General features: G+C 33.8%; 1 protein-coding gene across 9 annotated transcripts in view; it reads left to right on the top strand.

The window, feature by feature from the left end:
• LOC145283636 (F-box/LRR-repeat protein 12-like) overlaps positions 1 to 21,866 on the top strand; it is a 738,609-nt gene that overhangs the window by 162,494 nt on the left and 554,249 nt on the right. Inside the window, exon 1 of one of the 9 annotated variants that reach the window (XM_080132592.1) lies at positions 11,604 to 11,825. The exons of 5 other annotated variants lie outside the window; for them this stretch is intronic. In XM_080132592.1, coding sequence (XP_079988718.1) covers positions 11,736 to 11,825 — 90 coding nt within the window. In that variant the 5' untranslated portion in view covers positions 11,604 to 11,735. Of the gene's footprint in view, positions 1 to 11,603; positions 11,826 to 18,232; positions 18,960 to 21,866 lie in introns of those variants that run through there. 3 more of the 9 variants (XM_080132588.1, XM_080132596.1, XM_080132595.1) reach the window with 3 other exon arrangements.

The following is a 21,866-nucleotide window of genomic DNA, read 5'->3' as shown; positions in this document are numbered from 1 at the left end:
GAATTCCATTTCAGGTCCCTGCTTCCCCAACTGTACTGACATGCAGAAGTTCAAGTGTAATGTGAACTGACATCTTGCTGCCCACCTCCCTTCATAGTACCCCTGTAGCTGTTGCCCCTGATAGTAGCCCCCTACACCAAAGTGGTAATGTGCCTTGTTTGGGGTGAAAATGTAATAAAAAAATTTTTTTTTAAATAAAGAATGGGGAAAATTACTGACAGTGGTTTCAGCTAGACGGGTGTTTTTCATGAAAGATTGGCGAGGGGGGACCAAAGATTGGAGCTCAGATGAGTACTTGCTATGGAAATAGCGATAAAACAAAGACAGGCTCGGAACATCTCTTCTGTAGGAGAGAGGTTACAAGGAAGAGAAAAGGGCATCCCCCACTAAGCCACGAAGTCTATTTTGTACTCTGTCAAGGCAGGATAGGCTGTTTTTAGCAGCTCCTGCCCAGATGTGGCAGTAGTACTCCATCCTTGGATGTACTTGGCTTTTATATAGATAGAGAATTGCATCAGCAATGAGATATCTTCTGGAGCGGTAGAAGGATCCTACCATTTTTCCAACGACCTTGGCAACAGATTGATGTACGTGTTCCATTTCAGGTCAGGAGTAAAGGTCAATCCCAGAAGCTTATCAAAACATGGAGCCTCCCTAGGCGAGAGCCATCTATTTCAATTGATGCCAGATGGGGATCAGAGCGTTGATGATGTAAAGATAGGAGCTTGGGTTTGGATGCATTAAAAGTGACCAGCCACCTCTTTCCCCACTGTACCATGCGCTCAAGATCAGAGGAGAGAGAATTAGAGAGAACTTTGTCATTTACAGCCTTTGATGTGTTGCCATAGATGGTCGTGTCATCAGCATAGATGTCAACAAATGATTTAAGTATGTGTTTTGGGAGATCATTGATGTAGATCAGGAAGACAGTTGTGCCCAGGATGGACCCCTGAGGGACTCCAGCATTAATACTGTGGGTCTCTGATTTCTGCCCATCAACCACTACTCTTATGAGCCTATCAGAGAGAAATGATTTAATAATTTAGAAAACATTTCCAGTTTATTGTAGCTGGAAATCTTGTGTAGGAGGCCTTTATGCCATACCTTATCGAAGGCCTTTGATATGTCAAGAGCAATTGCCCGAGAAAGGAAGCCTTTGTCGAAAGATTCATTAATCCTATGAGATATAACCATTAGCACATCTGCTGTAGATCTTGCAGAACAGAAACCATATTGCCTGTCACTAAGAAGGTTATTTCTGCTGAGGTGGTTGACTACTTCTTTATTTAATATGGATTCCAGCAACTTACTCATGACACACAGGAGAGGAGACTTATTGGTCTGTACTAAGAGGGAGATGACTTATCACCTGAATACTTAAATACAGGGCATACTGATGAGGTTTTCCAGGGTGTTGGGAAGCACTTCTCCTTAAGGCAACGCTTAAACAGTTTTGTAAGTATCGGGGCAAGTTCTGGTTGAAGCTTTTTCAACACTATAATAGGAATGCTGTCTGGGCCAGTTGCTTTACTGGAATCAAGGTTCTTGATTAGCTTGGCGAGCTCCTGCACAGATATTTGTAGGTTGCATAGCGTGTTGTCTGTTATAGGAGGAAATACGAGGAGTTGATGGCCTTGGTCGCATAGGTAGAATTAGCTGCAAAGTTCTTGGCAAATAGTTTGGTTTTGTCTGATGCTGACGAGATGACTTCAAGTCCATTGATGATGGTTGGGATAGAATGCACGCTTCTGTTCAGGATCCTGTTTGCTATTTGCTAAAACTGGTGGGAACCAAGCTGCTGCTCAGCTACTTTGGATTTAACGGACTGAGCATATAGCTCTCTTGCATTTTTTATTACTCTTTTACAGTGGTTGCTGGCAGTCCTGAAGACAGCTTTAGTCTCAGTACATCTATTACATTGGTAACTATGAAAAAAGTGATTTCTGTGTGCGATGACAGCAGCACATTCTGGGGAGAACCATGGCTGGCTGTTAGGTTTTTGTTGAAATTTTTTAGATGGTATGAATCGGTCTATGCCTAAAATTAACCATTTGGTTAGGTCTGATACTATAGAGAACACATCCTTTTTAAACATGGAACGTAGAGGTAGATCAGATATAAATGTACGGAAGCTATCCCAGTCAGCCATAGAGTATCGATATACAGTACGGTGGAGAGGTATGTCTGAAGACTTATTAAATTTCATTTTTATCTTAACTGATACAACTGAGTGGTCGGAAGATCCCAGAGGAGATAGAATGGAACATAAACATAGCTCAGGGAAAGTTGTGAGAAAAAGCTCTAGAAGGCTTGCATACTAACCGATACTATCGGGCACATGGGTGGGTTCGTGAACAATCTGGGTGAGGTCATAGGCAATGGCAAAATCATGACAGAACCTCCCCTCATCATCTGTTTTGTTTGAGTGGGTCAGCCATTCCACATTGTGGACATTGAAGTCACCACAAATGTGAATATTAGTCGAAGGATGAGCAGACAGGATGTGGTCAATTTCCTCAGATATACTCTTAAAGATAGTAACTCCGCTGTCGTGAGGGTGATAGAGGGCAAATATAAATGTGCTGGTGTAAGTAAGTGCAACCCAGAAGCACATATAAGGTAAATTAGGGTCTTCTCTTGAGATATCCCTACCACACAGAAAGCCATCTTTAATGTAGACACATATCCCATGCCCATGGCGATTTTGGGGGTAAGATATAGATGTTAAGTTAGAGTATCCTTCAATTATGAACTCATCTAGGGAAGTGGTCGGCCCTATGCCAGTTTTGCTTAGGAAGAATAAGTCTGGTTTCATCTCCTGTAATTGGGTTTCAATCTATGGTGTTACAATTATTTCATTGACTACTATTTTTTTTCCAATAAATTATTATTTTTATTTTAAATTCCTATTTACATAGTCATTTTTAATGTTACTCATATATAACAACGGGATGTACAATAATTTGTATAAGTAAATAAAACTATTTAATATGTAGTTTTCATCAAATGCTACAAGCGGCCTTTGTTCAGTGTTGGACATTTTATGGCTGATTAGTAAATTCTTCTCATGGTAATTCAACTGTCTTCCTTTAAAACACACTACCAATAACAATCGTGTATAACAATGCAAAAACTCCACTTACAAATAAATTCGTCATTATATTACACATCACAAGGCTTAGAAAGACACAACTATCCTTTCATATATGTTATGGTGCTTATTCAGCTTGATTGTTTATCTTTCTTTTTTTGTTTTTCTGATAAACTTTTCTTGAATTCATTTTGTTCTTATGAATTCTTACTACAAACGAACATTGTTAACCAGTCAAATGTATTACTAATAACACGAACTAAAATGATGTTAAACTAAATAAACTCTTTCCCTGGAGAGTGAAAGAGGAGATTTCTTTTTTCTCTCTCTTTTTAAATAAATATCTGATCAGATGCACGTGTGTGAGAGAGAAAGAGTAAGAGAGAGGGAAGGAGAGAGGTATATGACTAAATAGGGTTTATATAATTAAATCAAAATAATTTTGATTAATTATGAATTTCTTTACAATTCTTTGCGTGCAATAAAATCCTAAGACTAGTCATTCTAAGTTTCTTTCTCACGACATCTAATTCCATAATCAAAAAAAAAAAAATAGCAAAAGATTTCCAAGAAAAAATAAAAGACACAAAAAGTCAGCGTTTTTTATGTTTGAAAGTCGACAACAATGTTAAGAGCTAGTTGTGTCTGGCCGTGTATGGAAGGATAGTTGAATCTGGCCCTGTATGGAAGGATAGTTGTGTCTGGCTGTATATGGTCAGATAGTTGTATCTGGATTCATAATGAAGGATAGTTGCGTCAAATGTGTATGGGGAACTAGTTGAGTCTAGTTTTGTATGGAGGGGCTAGTTATGTTTAGCCATATATGAAGGACTAGTTGTGTCTGGCCATGTATGAAGGGCTAGTTATGTCTAGTTTTGTATTGAGGGCTAACTGTGACTGGCTTTGTATTGATGACTAGCTGTGTCTTGCTATATAGTTAGAGACAGCTGTGTCTTGCCATGAATCAAGGGTTATTTTGATCTGGATGTGTAGTGAAGGCTAGTGTAGCATAGCTGTGTAGTAACAGATAATTTAGTCTGGCTGTGTACTGAGGGCTAGCTCTGTTTGGTCATGAATTGAGGGTTAGTTTAGTCTGGCCATGTATGAAGCACTAAAGAAGTGCCGATCACAGCATGGGTTTATATGATTTGAAATAATTTTAAATATCACCGGTGCATGTGGTTTAAAATATAAATACATTAATTTGTATTTGAATGAATTAGCTGTGTTAAGAAGAACGAATTGGGGAGAAGAGCAATTCAATTCTTTGGCAGCAAAGAGAACCTGCCGAATTTCAGAAATCGGGCAAATATCTTGGAAGTGCTGGTAATTTCTTTTTTTTTATTATTATTTCTGATTAGTTTACATATCTTTAAAATTATTATATCAGTTTATTAAAATAAATGGTCTTAAAATGTAATAAGAACATGATAATGTGAAAATGCAAGTTTTTTTATATTTTCAAAAAAAAAAGAAAAAAAAGATTCACATTTTTTTTTTTTTTACTTATTTATGAATTTTGCTTACATAACTCAACTTAACATGCTCAAAGAAAGTCCTATTGATCGAATGCTATATGAGTCTATAAAAATTTAACAATTTGAATATTCAATTTCTTTTTAACAATGATATATATAGAAACCGGCACACCTGGCATTGATTTCTAATAAATAAGACTCCCTGTGTATTTCTGTTGCCAATTCTGATCCTCAAATAATCATTTTTATTACTTTTTTAATGTCTATGATTTTCAAATTTCATATTCAAGTTACACATAAAATAAAATTAAGTAAAACGTTGATGCTTGGTGTGAGCATACCTTACCCAATCATCACAAAACTTGGTCAAAATATTGGGCATGGTCTAACTTGGAACTGATTTAATTTTGGAATATCTACAAAAATGTCATGATCATAGAAAAAGTGAAAGTCATTTTTGCTAATAACTTCGGTTCTGTCCATTGTAGAAACATACATAGCTTATATTGTAGCCAATAAAGTCACACATCCTATATGATGTTGCACTTTGACCTTAATCTTGACAAGTTCGATCAGAGTCAAAATTTTTACATAATTTAAACTTATAATTTTTTTCAAATTTTATGTATAGACTTGAGTCTGATAACAGTACCCATCCCCCATGCAATATTTCAACCTGATCAGATAAACATTTTTTGAGTTTTAACATAATTTCAGGAATACTTTGTGGAATATACAATACAGAGAACTAATACCCAGATTAGATTTATTTAAAGAAATAACTTTTAGTCAATGAAAGTTAAATTTTTCAAACTTAAATGCAGTTTCAGTGTTAGGATGCTACCGATTTGGAACAAACACAGTGATTAGTTAAAACTATAACAGATTAACTGACATCAGCCTATCAAAACGCGTCTATGTATATAAAAATAATCCTCTAATTAAATAAAATCCGGTTTTTCATGAGTGGTAATATTAATACATTTTTCTTCTGAAAAAAAAAAAAAGCTCCTCCTACCACCTTCAAAAACTCACTAATAATAATAAAAAGTTAATACCATTAATATATACTCAGCAAAATCTAATGGAAATACAAGTTTTTGCCTAAAACAATGGAAACAGGATAAACTATTGGTATTGTAAAAAGTAAGGTATTAATTACAAAAGGAATGACTCTTTTATGGTCGATAATTATTTAGCCATACATACTTTTTTGTATCTTTAGTCTCTTGATCTGTAAGTTTTTTAAACCAAAGAAAATTTTTATATGAAAATATTCTAAAATCAATACAATCTAAACAGACACAAAACTAGTATATCATATGTGTCGTGCATACATTTATATATTCTTTTTATATATATACTAGCCTGGGTGTCCGGCGTTGCTTGGGTGTTTGGAGGTGTGTATTGAGCAAAAAAGAAAAAAAAGAAAAAGGAAGTGGTAGTAGCTAGGCAGGCTTGAACCCGTACCATGAAGGAGGAAAATAACGTAAAAAAAAAAGAGGATAGTGAATTCAATGAGTTGGTAATTAACTTTCGCCCAGGTGGAGGATATTGGCACAAGGACGAAATAAAATTTGTTTAAAAAAGATAGAGAGAGAGAGAGGTGGGATTGAACTCAAAAATATAGGGTAATTAATCTTCCTCACTAACCATGAGACCTAAGAGGATAGTGAATTCAAGGAGTTGATAATTAACTTAAGAATCATAGGAGTCGCAATGCATCTTTTAAACTGGCCAGGGCCACGTCAGCTTCCCGCTTTCTGTCATTTTATTTATTTGCTTCCCCATGAAAGCAAATTAGACACAAGGTCGTTTTTAATGTGGGGGAAAAACAGCTCCCCCCAAAAAAGGGGGCACTTTGGCAGTATCCAAATAAATAGTAATTGTCTCAGTATGAAGGATTTCCCCTACATCGACTGAGGACCAATTAACTTAAGTGAGGGTTTGTGTTACTATATACATAGATTCGAAAAAGTGGTCAAAAAACAACTACTAACAAATAAATGTTATCAAAAGCAAGTTACTCTTCTACCTATCTGGAAAAGTTTTTTGTGGTTTTACTCACATTAAAACGTGTAATCGGTTTGAAAATCATACAGTGTTTATATTTGACAAAGACAAATGGTGGCGAACTCTTACTTGAATATGGTAAGTTTGGGAAAATGAGTTTAAACAAAACAATTATGCAAAATACTGTTAGGAACCCACCGAATCCGAAGGCCAAGAAATGCTTTGCCACTTTTTTCAACAGTTTTGCTTTAAACAAAAAAGCCAAACAAACATCCGAGATGACGGCACGAGATGGGAATTTTGTTTAACTCGATCAAAAAAAAAGGAAAGAAAGAATGTCCATTTGTGAATGCGAGATATTACGATCTAGAAAGTATACAAAAATTTCTTGCGGAATCTAACTGACGCAAGAGCCCCAATGCAAAAAGCCTTTGATGGACATACACAAATGCTTGCACCCATTTTGCCTTTTATATATTAGACTAGCAGCAGTGCCCGGCGTTGCCCGGGTGTTTAGAGGTGTGTGTGGGTAGGGTAAATCAAAACAAAGCGAAGTAATAACCCTGTTTAAACATTATAAAAAAAGCAATGTTTAAACTTCTTTAAAAAAATCAAAAAAAAAAACCAGCAAACGTGATGGAAAAAAGCCTTTTTTGGACATACAAAAATGCGCGCGCCGCATTTGCGTTTTATATATATATATATAGATTAACATACCAATAGTTCAAATAATGTTCACATATGGAAGAATGGAAACGACAATTTAATCCTTAACTAGTTTACTTACTTATCTAATTGGGTTCATCTTCCGAATTAAGATTGGCTTTTGGTTAGATTGCCAGAAGACACAAGGGGCCTAACACTTCCATTTATCTGGCAGGAATTCTAAACTGACACTGATTATATTATATCTTGATCTAGCTGCCTGACTATATCACTTAATCAACTATGTGATTTCATCTATCAAGCTATACAAAGCCTTGTCAATCATACTTTATGCTTATCTTTCAAAAACATATTCTGTTAAGAATAATGTTACAAACAAATACTAAATTTAATTGCATGCAATCGATGCCTATCATTAGGAGATTAATGACAGATGACATGGCGTTAAGCGTTTTAAAAATGGTGGTGCATTATTGGTATAATGATACCACCATGGATGATGGGATTGGTTATGCTGAATTCCAATTCTACCTCAGATTTACTATCTTCAATTGTAAGAGAGTGCTATGGGCACCAGCAGCTGAAGAATAGCTGGCTAGTGAAAATATTAACAGCAGCAGCTGTTAAAGCATGTATGCAAATTAGCAAGTGTGCACGAGCTTGCATCACAAAAGGACAAAAAGTACAGCATGTGGTCGAGGAGAGAAGCAAGTTACATGCTGGAGAAGATGGACATGTAAATACGAGAGTGAGAAAGCACTGGCTAGCACCAGTGTCAGGTGGTGGAGGGACAAAGACTTTTAAAAAGCACACTTGTGTGCGAAGAGACTTTGGAAAAATAATGAAATGTGTTATTTTGGAAGAACCACAAATAAATGTGTTTCATTTGTACTTTAAAAAATATGCTGTCGGATTTTTATTTCTTTCCTGTTTTATTTGTTTGTTCCTTTGAGATGGTACGAGACAGCGTGTGGGTCCAAGAAGTTTGAACTGTAATGATAAAGTTAAAAAGTAACGGCCATGTTACACAATTGCATACTAATACTGGTTTCCTCCTAGACATGGTAAATTAGTAACTTGGGTTCAATGTATTGCATACAGTTAATATTCTTCAGTAGGTATTATGTTTTGGTATAAAATAATAAAAAAGGGGGGGATGATATGTTGTAAAATCGACAAACAAACCTTAAAGAGTTGAACATAATTGTGAGCTTTACAACAAACGTTTGTTTTCTAGTCTGGATATATGGTGGGCCTTGAAATTTTTAACTGACTTGATGATATTTGTAATTGAATTGTGTATCATTGTGTGGTTCAATCACAAATATCAGGAAATCAGTTAAAAATTTCAACATCATATATTCTGACTGGAAAGTCGTCAACTCATTAATGCGAGATGTTTTGCTTGAAAAAAAACAAAACAAAAAAAAACACGGACATTCATTTCACATTACAAACACCAAATATTTTCAAATATTGTATAGTAGAGCTCCGAGATATAGCTTTTTCAGGTTACAATGTTTTTCCAGACCCTGGTTACAGTGTTTTCCCTGCCTTACGGTGTTATTTATAATGTTATTTGATTATATACATGTGTATTACATACTGTACTGTATTTTGTTACTAATTTTTAATATGTACTGTATAAAATTTTGCGTAGGCCCAGACGGTGATTTTACCTTATGATCCCAACCCCAGAACAGATTAATGCCGTATCCCAGGGTTCTACTGTACTGGTATTTTATTTCTTCAAATCAGTCATTGTAAGGAAGTCTTGAAATAAAGACAAAACGTTGATGAATACATAACAAATTTTGGTTTGCAGTTTCAATTTTTCTACATTATATACACACACACACACAGAACTGACTCACTGACTCCATGACGTAAACTTTAGACCTCATGTCTCAATCATCATTGACTGTAATAATTTGATGTCTTAACTGACATGTCCAACTTTTCAACTCTAGGAATGAGAAGAATGAATACTGCATTTTATTAATGCAATATATATTTTATTATTTTGTCAAACTCAAGCTCAATGATGAACTAAAGGTTTTAATATTCAAAGATGGGTAGTTCTTGGAAAGAAACTTTGCCCATAGAAGTTTTGTTTAGTTTTAGGGACACAGAGGAAGGAAGGAAAACTATCAACAGTTGTAGCTAAATGAGTTTTTGCTGTGAATGTTTTACGGGGGAGGGGGGGGGAGACCATAGATTGGAGCTCAATCAACTTCCTACTATGAAAATAATGATAGAGTAAAAAAAAGACTAAAAATTTTTCCTCTGTGAGAAAAAGGCTGTAAAGAAGATATTCCATCCTAGAGATTCAAGCTCAATTTTATACTCTATCTCTGCAAGGACGTGTGCTCTGACCAGCATTTCCCTAGATGTGGCAACTCTATCTTAAGACGGATTTGACTCTTATACAAATTGAAGATCGTGTTAGGAGGAGTGTAATACTTTCTGGAACTGTACAATGATCCAGCGACTTTAGGAACAGACTTGGTGAAAGTCTTCCATTTCAAGTCTGGAGTAAAGACCAGTCCTAGAAACTTATCAAAGTATTAATGTGTGAAGATTCAGATAGGTTCAATTTTTGCAATATTTAAAAAATAGGTATTAGAAACCAATTAATAAATACTTCCTAAATTTCAGTTTCTTTGGAGTATTTTAAAGTGATTTTAGGGGACATAATATGGCCACAGTCACTTATTTGAAATTCCAAATATATCGACTTTGCATTGAATTTGATCCGTCGTCATTATACAGTAATAAAGCAAGATTCTCTGAATTTCGATTTCTTCTTAAGATCCTTAAGCTTAAACCTTAAAAATTAAACACTTTTAGAATCAAAATCAAGTGATGGATTTTGCTAAAATTTAGAATAAATTTTGTATACATAAGATTTAGTATCATTATATCTTGATTTTAATCTTCATGCATAAAAGTGGTGTGAAGCTGTTCTATTCGGGGTATGAATGTTATCCATCCTGAGATGTATATATATATAAAGAATTGACGGACTGAGTACCCTCCAAATATTTACAAGGAACATTTTTAGAAGCCTTTATGTTGACACTGTTATCTTTCAAGACGAATGGAAGTAATGTTGATCAGTTAAGGTGGATTTGTTATTCAAACAAGGATTTAAGTGAAACAAAAGCAAAGCACAAGGCATGTTAAAGAAGAATAAGCGATTGAACCTCAGTGAAGCTCTTTTCATAAAAATAATGGAAGAATAGACAGATACTAGCAACATCAGTTTTGTGAGAAAAGGGCTGCACAAAACAGAAGAGATCAGCATTCCCACCCACTAGATTTCAAAGTCGGTTTTACACTCTGTCAAAGCAAAAAAGAATGTTTTGAGTGGCATCTTCCCAAATGTGGCAGCTATAACCCATCTTAGGATGTATCTGACTCTTTTATATAGGTAAATGAGATTGCATCAGGTCTATTGGGAACGGTATGAACCCATAATACTCTATCTCCAGTTAAAATAATGTGTGGTCAAATAATCGTATACAAGAGAGGTTTCACATTTGATATGAAATAACACAAAAATGATCGATTTGCTATAACACAAATCAAACAACTGTAACAGTGTATGGACACACCCACTAGTATGAAATAGAAGCCATTATATAAAGAGAAGTTGTAACTATCTGACGAAAGTCAAAAACTACACAAGATTCATTTAGAAACCATACATCATCAGATTCAGTGTTACCCCTACCTGCTTATGGTAGAGAAATGCTGCAATGTTCGTTTCCTGAGAGTCACCAGATGTCAAATTAGTACATGGGGAGGATGTAAAATGCTTTTCATTCTTACTGGTAGTTGTTTCAAAAACAACACTGAAATTAGGTTAAACAGTCAGTTAGCTTTCTTTTTCTTTTTCTTGTTATTGAACCAGTTGAAAAGTAAGGAGAGGAGAGGATGTAAAAGAAAGATGTCACACACTTTTTTGTAAAAACACTTCTAGTTATGCATGCTCCCGGATAACATCAGATAGCACTGCTAGTTTCATTTAAAGTTGTTTTGAACTTTTTCCCTTCTAAATGATCGTTACCTGATTACTCTTTACACACTAAACTAACTGGACTATTGCCCACCAGCCCTAAGGGGTAATAATACTTTTTAACAAATAATAGAAAAAAAAAAGTGAAGTCGGGATGGAATAGGGTTTCAGGTGTTAGTAGGCAAGGTAAACATTGGTAACCAACTCTTCACACTGTCTCATTCGCAGCCTCATCATCATTATCATCATCATCTACGCAAACCCTTTCTCCCGTTCTTCAAAGCTATCTTCCCCCGTTTCCTTCTCTCTTCTCACTGTCTGTGCAGCTGCTGCTGCTACTATTAGAACTCCTCCTAAGCAAATACACAAGCAACTGTTCTTTTTCTTCGTTTTCTTGTCCTCTTCTCTCCTCCTTCCTTCATCATCTCAGCTGTCGTAGCATCATCCTCGCCGTTGCGGAGCGAGAATGAATGTTGCGGGGTCCGCACTGTTCCAGGTGGCGCAAGATGCCTCAGCCGTGGCCAATGTCCAGGGTGGTGTCGGCAATTACATACCGGTTGGCTTTCTTTTTTTCTCTTCCTCTTTTTTTATTTTTTCTTTTAATATTTTTCTTCTTTACATTTAACTTCTTTCTTTCTTCTTTTCTTGTCATTTATAGCTTCTTTTTCTTTTTTATGATCGCACTATAAACACTAACCAAATCAATCACCACGAGTTCTAAAAACATGGCACGGATGTAACTTGTTGCAAGTAGGAGTACAATTATTACAAAACTAAACAATGAAATAAATAAATACAGTGTAAAAATAATCAATAGACAAAATATTTATTCACTTAAATAACAAATAAAAACCAATTTTGCATAAAGGTAAAATCGGTTGCTTCCGAAAAAAAAATATGCTGGAAAGCAACATGTAGAATTCTGATCTCATTTTTGAGACATGCCTGACAAATGCGCGTGCTTGCATAAACATTTCGTTCTTTCAAAAAACAATCGATAGAATCTTAAAAAAAAAAAAAAAAAAAAAATTGGTCATTCGTTGTTAAAAATGACAACATAGTCACTTTTTGCGTTTGTTTCCAAACAAATTTTCAAATAACCTAAATTCTTTACTTTAAATAAACTTGATAATTTCTCGCCGTAAAAAAGAAAGCAAAAAATGCTAAAAAAAGAAAGCAAAAAAAAAATAAAATGATTTTATTTGATAAAGAGATGTATCTCGAAATATAATCAACTAATATAAATTTAGATTCGTTTCTTTTATTCAATTCTGCATTGATAAGGTTTTCTGAAAATATTACCTGTTGACTCGATGCTTCTAACAAAACGTGACACCTTATTTGAGATTTGGTAACATGTCGCGTTTTTCTCTACGTTGAAGCTGAAAAATGATGACCTTTGTCATTTTAGTATTTATTTTTCATTGTTTGTTTGTTTGTTTTGTTTTTTCTTTCTGCTAATTAACGACTATCGAGAAGCGCACATGTATGAGCAAACGTGTTTAATATATACACGATAGGTACGTGCAATTTAATGATGAAAACTGATGGGGGGTATGGTTTTGAAAACTGGTTTATTATAATTTTTTTATAAGTTTCCGATTATTTTTTTTTTTTATGTTTGAAAGATTAAAGCCTATAGTTAATCTCTAAGAGGAAAAAGATATGTTTTTACACGAAAATAAAAACTGTTATAATGGAAAATGATTTCACGGCAACAAACGTATCGCTGGACGCTGGATCGAGTGAAGAAATCGTCCATTCAAAGGTCCGTTTTTTTTTTTTTTTTTTTAGCGCACAAACATAGATTTTTTTTTTTTACTCGACAACATGTTAATTATTTTAACAGGTACAATTAAAGGGCGAAGGTTTTTTTTCTTTAGTAATTATCGTAAATATGTCAACTTGATGATGAAGCTGTTTTACCATTTATTTCCCCGGTTTTTGCAAATCTCACACTGCTGCTGCACAAATATAAGCAACTAGTGTTATTTTCATCACATGCGAGCCCTTTAGTTGACCATTAATTTTTATTTATTTATTAACAATCATTAGTGCCCATCTTCGGATTTACATCACAAGTGAATTGTTTGGTCTTATGAGGTTATCATCCCAGAACTTACCTCTTCCTTCTGAAGAGCAATTGATTTATTGCCGGTCGCCTGAGGCACACTTACAAGACAACACGGACGGGTATGATTACAACAAAATTTGCACCTCTTTAGGTGAGGTGGATTTCCTATTATAAACAGACCTTGTGTCTAACTTAACGCATGTTAATATAGTATTCGCGATGTCGAGGAATAATGAAGGACTTACAGAAAACTATTTAAAATCGAGAAATAAGATTCACAAATATACCCCCATGCCTTTCATATACTCATCTCCTCACGAGGATAGAGTTAGGCACAAAATTAAGTTTTAAGGTGCCCCCCCCTCCCCAAACAAAGTACTTTGGATTGGAACAAAAAAGATTGTCTTAGCCTAGATTTTCTTCATTGACCACGGACGGAAAAGATAAGTGTATAGCAAAACAGATACTACGCTGATCATAGCTAAAAGAAGGACATCCTTTGCCTTTCTTTAACTAAAAATGGTATAATGTAATTAATAAGTATAAAATCATTAGTTGTGTCTTAAAAAAAGATCTCCAGCTTTCAAAATCTAATATCGAAAAAATACCGCGTACAATGAAATTTTTATTTTTACACACTCTCCCGCAAAAATAAATAAATAAATGAAAATTAAAAAAAAAAAATCAATAATCTGTGGAAGGCTACATCAAAGATTGAAGTGTCTATTTAACAACTGATTCCACACAGAATGGAATATGGATCATTAAGCAAAACCGTGTTTTATATAAATATTTTTTAAGTGAGGTTTCAATTTGTTACGTTCGATCTTCAAACTTATGCCGTAGTGAAATAAGTGAACGCAGAGAAGAAGCGTCTACTGACAAAAGATCACATAAACAGCTCATCGTGTTCAAAGCCACATGAACTAGTTTCTATACTCACGCGCACTTGGATACGATTTCGTTGATCAAAAACTTTCATAAAAATTATGAGAATCGATGCATTTAATCGAGTGACGCAAGATAATTGATTTGCGCTGTCACCACTGTGTATTGTATTCATTTAAAAACAGTAAGAGAAAGTGTTTTTCTTCAACACGAAACAGTAAAAGAAAACGTTGAAATGTACTTTCAATAACGATTTTTAAAAACTTCTCTCATATATTTACGGGATTCACTTAGTAAAATAGAATTTGATTTTTGAAACAGCTCATCTTGGTTTAGCATACAATTATTTTTTTTATAATTGTTATTTCACCCCCAAACAAGGCACAGTGCCACTAAGTTGAAAGGGGCTACTATTTGGAACCAAGTTTACATGGATACTATGTAGGGAGTTGGGCAGCGATGTGTCTGTTCACATTACACTTGAACTTCTGCATGTCAGTACAGTCCGGGAAGCAGGAGCCTGGGAGGGAATTTCAAAGTTTAGTAGTTCGAGGGAAGAAGCTATTTGAGTAGAAGGCTTTACGACATCTAAGGATCTCTTCAGTGTAGGGGTGGAATTTTGCTGCTTGTCATTGAAGTGATTATTAATTGATTGTTGGTTTTAAATTACGTTTTAGCTTTGTAATGTACTTTTTTAAAAGCTCTATTTACTTGCCTCGCACGAGTGTAAAGTATGCACAGAAGGAGGAAAAAATGGCTACTTAAATCTTTACATTTTTAACTCTTAAAAGTAAAACTTCATTCACTGGTAAACATTTAAAATTGTCTATTAGTATTACTAAATAACCGACTAACTAGCTTAGTCAATTTTCTTCTTTTTTTTTTCTTTTTTTTTTACAGAATTATAAGCAAAAATGAAAGTTAAAGCTGACAATAATATTATCATTATTATTATTATTATTATTATTATTATTATTATTATTATTATTATTATTAATAATAACAACAATAATAATAATAATAATAATAATAATGAAAACAATAGATAAAAAATAAACAAAAACATCACTGATTGAGCAAGTTCTCTTATTTTATTTATTTATTTATTTATTTACTTTTTTGGCAATAGCAATCACTGACATAGTCTGCCCTTTCGATACCAAAGTGCAAGAGAAAAAAATAATAAATATCAGGATCTGAAATAGGAATTATAATATGGAAATGTAAAGATATCAAAGTGATTCCCATTGTAATTGGGACGCTTGGAACCATAAAGAAAAGTCACCATAATTGGTTTAATCAGACCAACAAGACAATTTCTTTTCTAATTTTGCAAAAGGCTTGCCTGTTAATAACAACGAAAGTGTTAGGATACAGCTTGAATGCCTAAAGTCAAAGGAATTTACGTGATGTTCAAGAAAAGAAAATCCAACTAAAAATATCCAAAAATTGAGACTACTCTGGACTACTACTACTACTACTACTAATACTAATGATAATAATAATAATAATAATACTAAATCATCATTATCATTATTATTATTATTATTATTATTATTATGTACTGATTAGGAGTAGTCACACAAGCCATCATCAAAGATTGCTCTTGTGGTGTTCCCTGGAGTCTGAGTGACAATAAGTCTCCCCAGATATCCAGTTCTCTCCACTTCTTTCGATAACCTTTGCGAAAGAATTTGCATTATCGCAACAGCCACTTACCATTGATTTCTCGTTGGCGGTGATCATTGGTCTTCACTGGAATTTAGATGGCAATAAGCCTCCCCAAGATCCCAGTCCTCTTTGCACTCAGACAGTGGAGGTCTAGTTAGTGTTTTCTCTTCTCGGTCTTTCCATTCTCCTTAACCCTCATTATTTGGTGTGGTATCCGTTTATGGTGACACAGACACAGACACACACACACACACACACACACACACACACACACACACACACACACACACAGTGGGGGGAGGGGTATCTTACAATTATACAGCTTCAGTTTTCATGAATCCATGTGATGTTCCTTTGTGTTTTGCATCTGTGGCCGTTTCTGTGTCCGGTTTGTGTATAGTTTATGTGTGGTGGTAGTCTTCACATTCAAGGGTTTTCCTTAATGTTTCTGCAGTTTTCACGATTGAAATTCATTGTATCTTCTCAGCCATCCCTCTGATTCCAATCTCACCCATTCTTTTTTCAAAGTTTTTTGGTATTGTTCATTATTATTAATAATAATTAATTAATTTATTCATTTATTTTGAAATATTAAGGAAAACTCTTACACCTGGAGGTCAACCCATATAACTAGATAAACCGACAAACCTCGGGTATTTAGAAATAGGAAAGAAAAAAAAACCAGAAAAATATTACAGAAATCCAAGGAAACTGAGACTGTCAAGGTATATATTCATGAAAAATCTCATATTTGATCACTTGATCGATCACACACAAAATAGTCATAAAGGATTAAGGAGGATGGAAAGATTGGGTAGGGGGTTCACCATCTAGACCCCCTCCTCCGACTAGAATGGTACGGAGAGCACTAGAACCGAGAGGAGGCTTACTGCTACTGAAATTCTAGAGAAATTCATGATAAATTATGATATTTAAAAAAAATCATTTGCATTGGTTATCGAGGAAAGTAGAGAATACTAAAAACGTGGAGACTTGCTGTCACTCAGACTCCAGGAAACATTACTTGTCAGTGAGCGATCACTGGTAACCTCGGAATGGTTTATTACCGCTCAAGTCTCAGAAAAGATCCATGGTGGTTGCCAACGTGAAATCAATAAGTAGCGACAGTTGCGATAACGCAAAATCACCTGCAATAGTTATCAAAAGATATGGAGAGTACTGGAAATTTAGATAGACGTCACTCAGACTCCAAGGAACACTGCTTGATAATGTCAGTGAACAATCATGGATGATTGCCTGGTGTTGCATGAAAACATGGGATAATGATGATGATTTATCAATTAAAAGTCTGACACTGTCTGAAGACTTTAAAAAGTAAGTTACAATTTTATTTCAGGACTAAAATATCCTTTAAGAGAAACCGTTTTAAATTAGATTGATTATTTTTTAAAACTAGTTCTAATCCCTTTCACAAATAAAATACGTATTTCTAAAATTGTGGTATATAAAAGTTATTTTCGTACACAAGGGGCTTACGGACCGGATCAAAGATAGCATGTTCTGGTTGGTCTTATGAGGTCATCGTCCAAGGCATGACCTTTTCCTTTGGGAGAAAGTGATATATATCCGTCCTGTCACACCAAAGTTAGCAAGTAGAAAATTGCAAGACAATTTCAAGTACTTAGAGGAAGCGAGAAAACAAATAACAAATTAGATGCCCCAGCCCCACTCCAAGGGGTTTTCTTTCTCTCCTGTTAAATATATATATATATATATATATATATATATATATATATATAAAAATGAGAGAGAGAGAGAGAGAGATTTATACGATTTTTCTTTCCTTTATCTTTCTAGTTTAAGACGTTTTCTTTGTTCTTTTTAAATTAAGACGTTATGTTATATGACTATGAATGTTAGTGCGAACATTGGCGAAGGGTAGTTTATTTTTTACTTTTGGTACTTATACAGTTTAATGACGACATTAAAAAATGGAAATATTGAAAAAAAATTTTTTTGTACGTACCTGTTATAGACTGAAGTTCTTCGAAAAAAAAATTTCACTTCATTTGATCAAGTAGTTTTTTTTTTACAGCGAAAAACAATTATTTATCACGACGACGTCAACGTGCCCATTTTGGAAATGTACCTAGCAGAATACCTCCATTTTAGGCCAGATTTCGCAATCTAGCCTTTTTTTTTCGCCAGAATGAGATGCGCACATCACATCTGCAATTTTTTTCCGTTTTTTTATTTTTATTTTTAAAGCAGAATACTATTGAATATGCCAAGAAATTGAAGAATGCAAAGAACTGAAGAATTTTTTACGCGATTATTTTCGAAACATGCGCAGTAGTGTTTACCGATGTATTGGAAAATTCAAAATGGTGCCCGACACTCTCTTTAACATGGTAAGTTTGGGAAAAGGTGTTATAAATAATAAACTACACAAAATACTATTTAAAAAACACCGAATATATGTCAACTTATGTCACGGTAATATATATTGAGCGAATTTCTAACAGTACTTTGTCTAGTTTATTATTTATAACGTCTTTCCTGAAGTTACTGTGTTAAAGAGAGACTCTGGCGCTATTTTGAATTTTCCAATACATCGGTAAACACTGTATGCTTTTCGAGCTGAATAAACATGTTACATTGAATAAAAACACTAAAAACATATCCATATACAGTAATACAAACCCTAAGTTTTTTTTTTTTTAATTCGAAAATTTCGGTTGCATATTTCTAATTTTTCTAATATTTTATTTTTATTTTCTTCTGTTACAAATTAAAAAAAAAAAAAAAACACTCCAAAAATGGCATCTGTCTTTAAAAAAAAAAAAAAAATTCTCATTCTGGTGGAAAAAAAAAGGGCTAGATTGGCCTAAAATGGAGGTATTCTGCTACGTAGGGCAGTTACCGGCCCTTGGGGAAAGCTACCTGCCCTTGGGGAATTCCTGGGCGCTGCAATAACATTTCCAAAATGGCCACGTTGACGTAGCCGTGATAAATAATTGTTTTTCGCTGTAAAAAAAAAAACTACTTGATCAAATGAAGTGAAATTTTTTTTCGAAGAACTTCAGTCTATAACAGGTATGTACAAAAAAATTTTTTTTCAATATTTCCATTTTTTAATGTCGTCATTAAACTGTATAAGTACCTTACTTTTTTCTTTCGCCATTTTTACATGTGCAGTCGTTATACAAAAGCTATTTCAACTTTGAAACCTTCTTTAAGTAAATTTCGTGTGCATTTAACATCCTCCGGAAATTTAAGGTTTTAATATCTAGAAAACTACTTGTCTGCCTCAAATTTAAATATGATATTCGTTTTCAGCATATTCGAAAACTTTCAAAGTCGTCAATTTAACGGTGAGTGAATGACAATATCCACTGAATACCGAGTTGCCGTTAAAGTATATATATATATATATATATATATATATATATATATATATATATATATATATATATATATAATACCCCCAAAATATACCGTAAAACTTGAATTTAACTTTTAAAAAATAGCGCGGTGCCGCAATGTGCATTTGCATTAGCACCCAAAATTTAAATAAATTGAACAAACAAAACTTATTTTCAAATTAAACAATCTAATTTCACTCGAAAGAAGTTTAAAATTAAAAAAAAAAAAAAAAAAAAAAAAAAATGGCAGCTTAACTTTCCTCCTTTGAAACCAACGGCGTCTCAATTAAAAAATAACATTGGCAAAATAAAACCACCAAAAACAAACGAAAAGTGATTTTTTTTTAAAAGTAATTTTGATTATTTGGTACTAGTGCAGTGAGTGCACTTATTGATCCGTGCTGAAATAATAACATTATTATTATTATTATTATTATTATTATTATTATTATTATTATTATTTAAAAAGACATTCTTAACATGGGGAGAGGAGGGTTTTTTTTATAACTATTATTCTGTACTTTAACCTTACAGTTGAATTAAAAAAAAAATCATTTAAAACTTAAATTAAACTTGGAAATACGATTTAAAAAAATAGCGCGGATCAGTAAGTGCACTAACACCTTGATTATTTTAAAGTAATTTAGGTGTTTGTTTACTGTAATTTAATTTTTAAGCAATATATATATATATATATATATATATATATATATATTAACGTCACAAAAAAATGAATTAAAATGAACAAATCGATCACAAATGTAAAATGGATTATAATTACTTACCTTTTTTACTGTGTTCTTGTTTCGAATCAAATCCTCATCTTTGGCTTTGTTTAAGTCTTGCAAAACACGTGTTAATAAGTGATTAGGAAAGATAACGTGCTCTTCTAATGGTGTAATGATAATAATAATGATGATGCAGCGTTTCTTGAGCCAGATATTTGTTAGTATCGTCTTAAAAGGAACATCGTCGACTCATTCAGTTACACAAAGCCCCCCCCCCCCTCGTTTTTGGAGATAGAGAAAGAAAGAGCGAGGGGGCGAGTTATATTGTCTGGCAGAAAGATGAACTCTTGTCAATTTTATTTTACGTGATTTCTTTCCAAAACCACTATCCTATCCCCAGGATATTTTATTTTTATTTTTATTTTTTTACGAAAAGTATTTTAGTATTCGGACTACTATTTTTAATGCGATTATTCTATTCGCAACGTTTCGGCCGATGTAACATCCGAATTTCTCTGTTGTATTTTTCAAACATTAGAATCTGTTGATCGAGCTTGGGGATCTTTATGTCGAACTCGAGAAGCTAAACAGATTTTCAAACTTAATCCTACATTTAATCCACAGGGGTAGATTGCTTTCGTTCCGTCAGCCATGACAGTGTTGAAGTGTTAACTTATGTTGTTTTTGTTTTTGTTTTTTAGACATTATTATCCGTGTAATGTAAAATGTGTACAAAAATAATCATTTAGAACTGATTGTTGACCAATTCTCGAGTTCGGAAAGATATACCTGAAGAAGGCCGGAGATTACATCGGCCAAAACGTTGTGAATATAACCAAAATTAGAATAGGAGTCAGTATAACTTAATCAATCCTTATCTAAAAAAAAAAAAAAAATCGAATTCTTAAAAAAAATATTTTGTAAAAGGATTATAGAAATTCTTTTTGCTTCGTTATTTTTAATTTAAAGGAAAATAACTTCCGTTTTATTTCATTTTACTTAATGTTTTTTTAAATAATTGTCTGATCTGAGATCAAACAATTATTATAACCATTATTCACCCCTCTTCGTAAGTTTCATGGCTTTGAAAGAAAAAAAAAGAGATAGATAGAAAAGTTTTAATAAAGAAAATATCAAAATAAGAGCGCAATATTTATTTATCTATCTAGGATTGTGTTGCAGAAGATCCTCTATGACACATATATAACGTTCGTGCTTTTAAATATTTTCTAGGGGGAGAAGGACAAACAAAAATTTTAAACAGGAGTTGCATTTCAAAGATTTTGGACATTTTCATATGCGATTATTCTGCTTTACGTACCCCCCCCCAAAATGACTGAAAAATGTGCGCACTTGTTAATTATGACTGCATTTATGAGTGTTAGTCCGCGAGTCCGCACTACTTAAATGTTTAAACTCCAAAAAGTGCCTCTGCATCCAAAGAGAGAGAGAGAGAGAGAGAGAGAGAGAGATGCTATGTTCGCTATTTCCACTTTAATCTTTCCTCTTACCGTCCCCCCCCAATCACATCAAACCTTGCGCAGAAAATCCTCACCTCAATGGCGCAACGCAACAGAAAACTAAGAATATCGTAATTCATTACGTGATTTCACTGAAGCGGAGTAAGCTAACTAAATTCAATGCCTGTTGTTGTTATTGTTATCTTGTCCCTGGACTTAAATATTGCCTTTTGCTTTATTCCTTTTCGTTTACACTTCAAAATTTAATGCGCGCGTGTGTGTTTAAATTTTTTATTTTGTTCAAGCTGGGGTGGTGCATCCTACTGGATGCCAGACATTCATCCGCTATCTAATACATTCCAACCGAGAGATCTTTTCAAAATTCTAACC

This window comes from Euprymna scolopes, chromosome 8, assembly GCF_053919585.1.
Source record: "Euprymna scolopes isolate OS-2025 chromosome 8, ASM5391958v1, whole genome shotgun sequence".
NCBI classification, from domain to species: Eukaryota; Metazoa; Mollusca; class Cephalopoda; order Sepiida; family Sepiolidae; genus Euprymna; species Euprymna scolopes.
The sequence above is the reverse complement of the archived record's forward strand: the minus strand, read 5'-3'. Positions and strand labels throughout refer to the sequence as shown.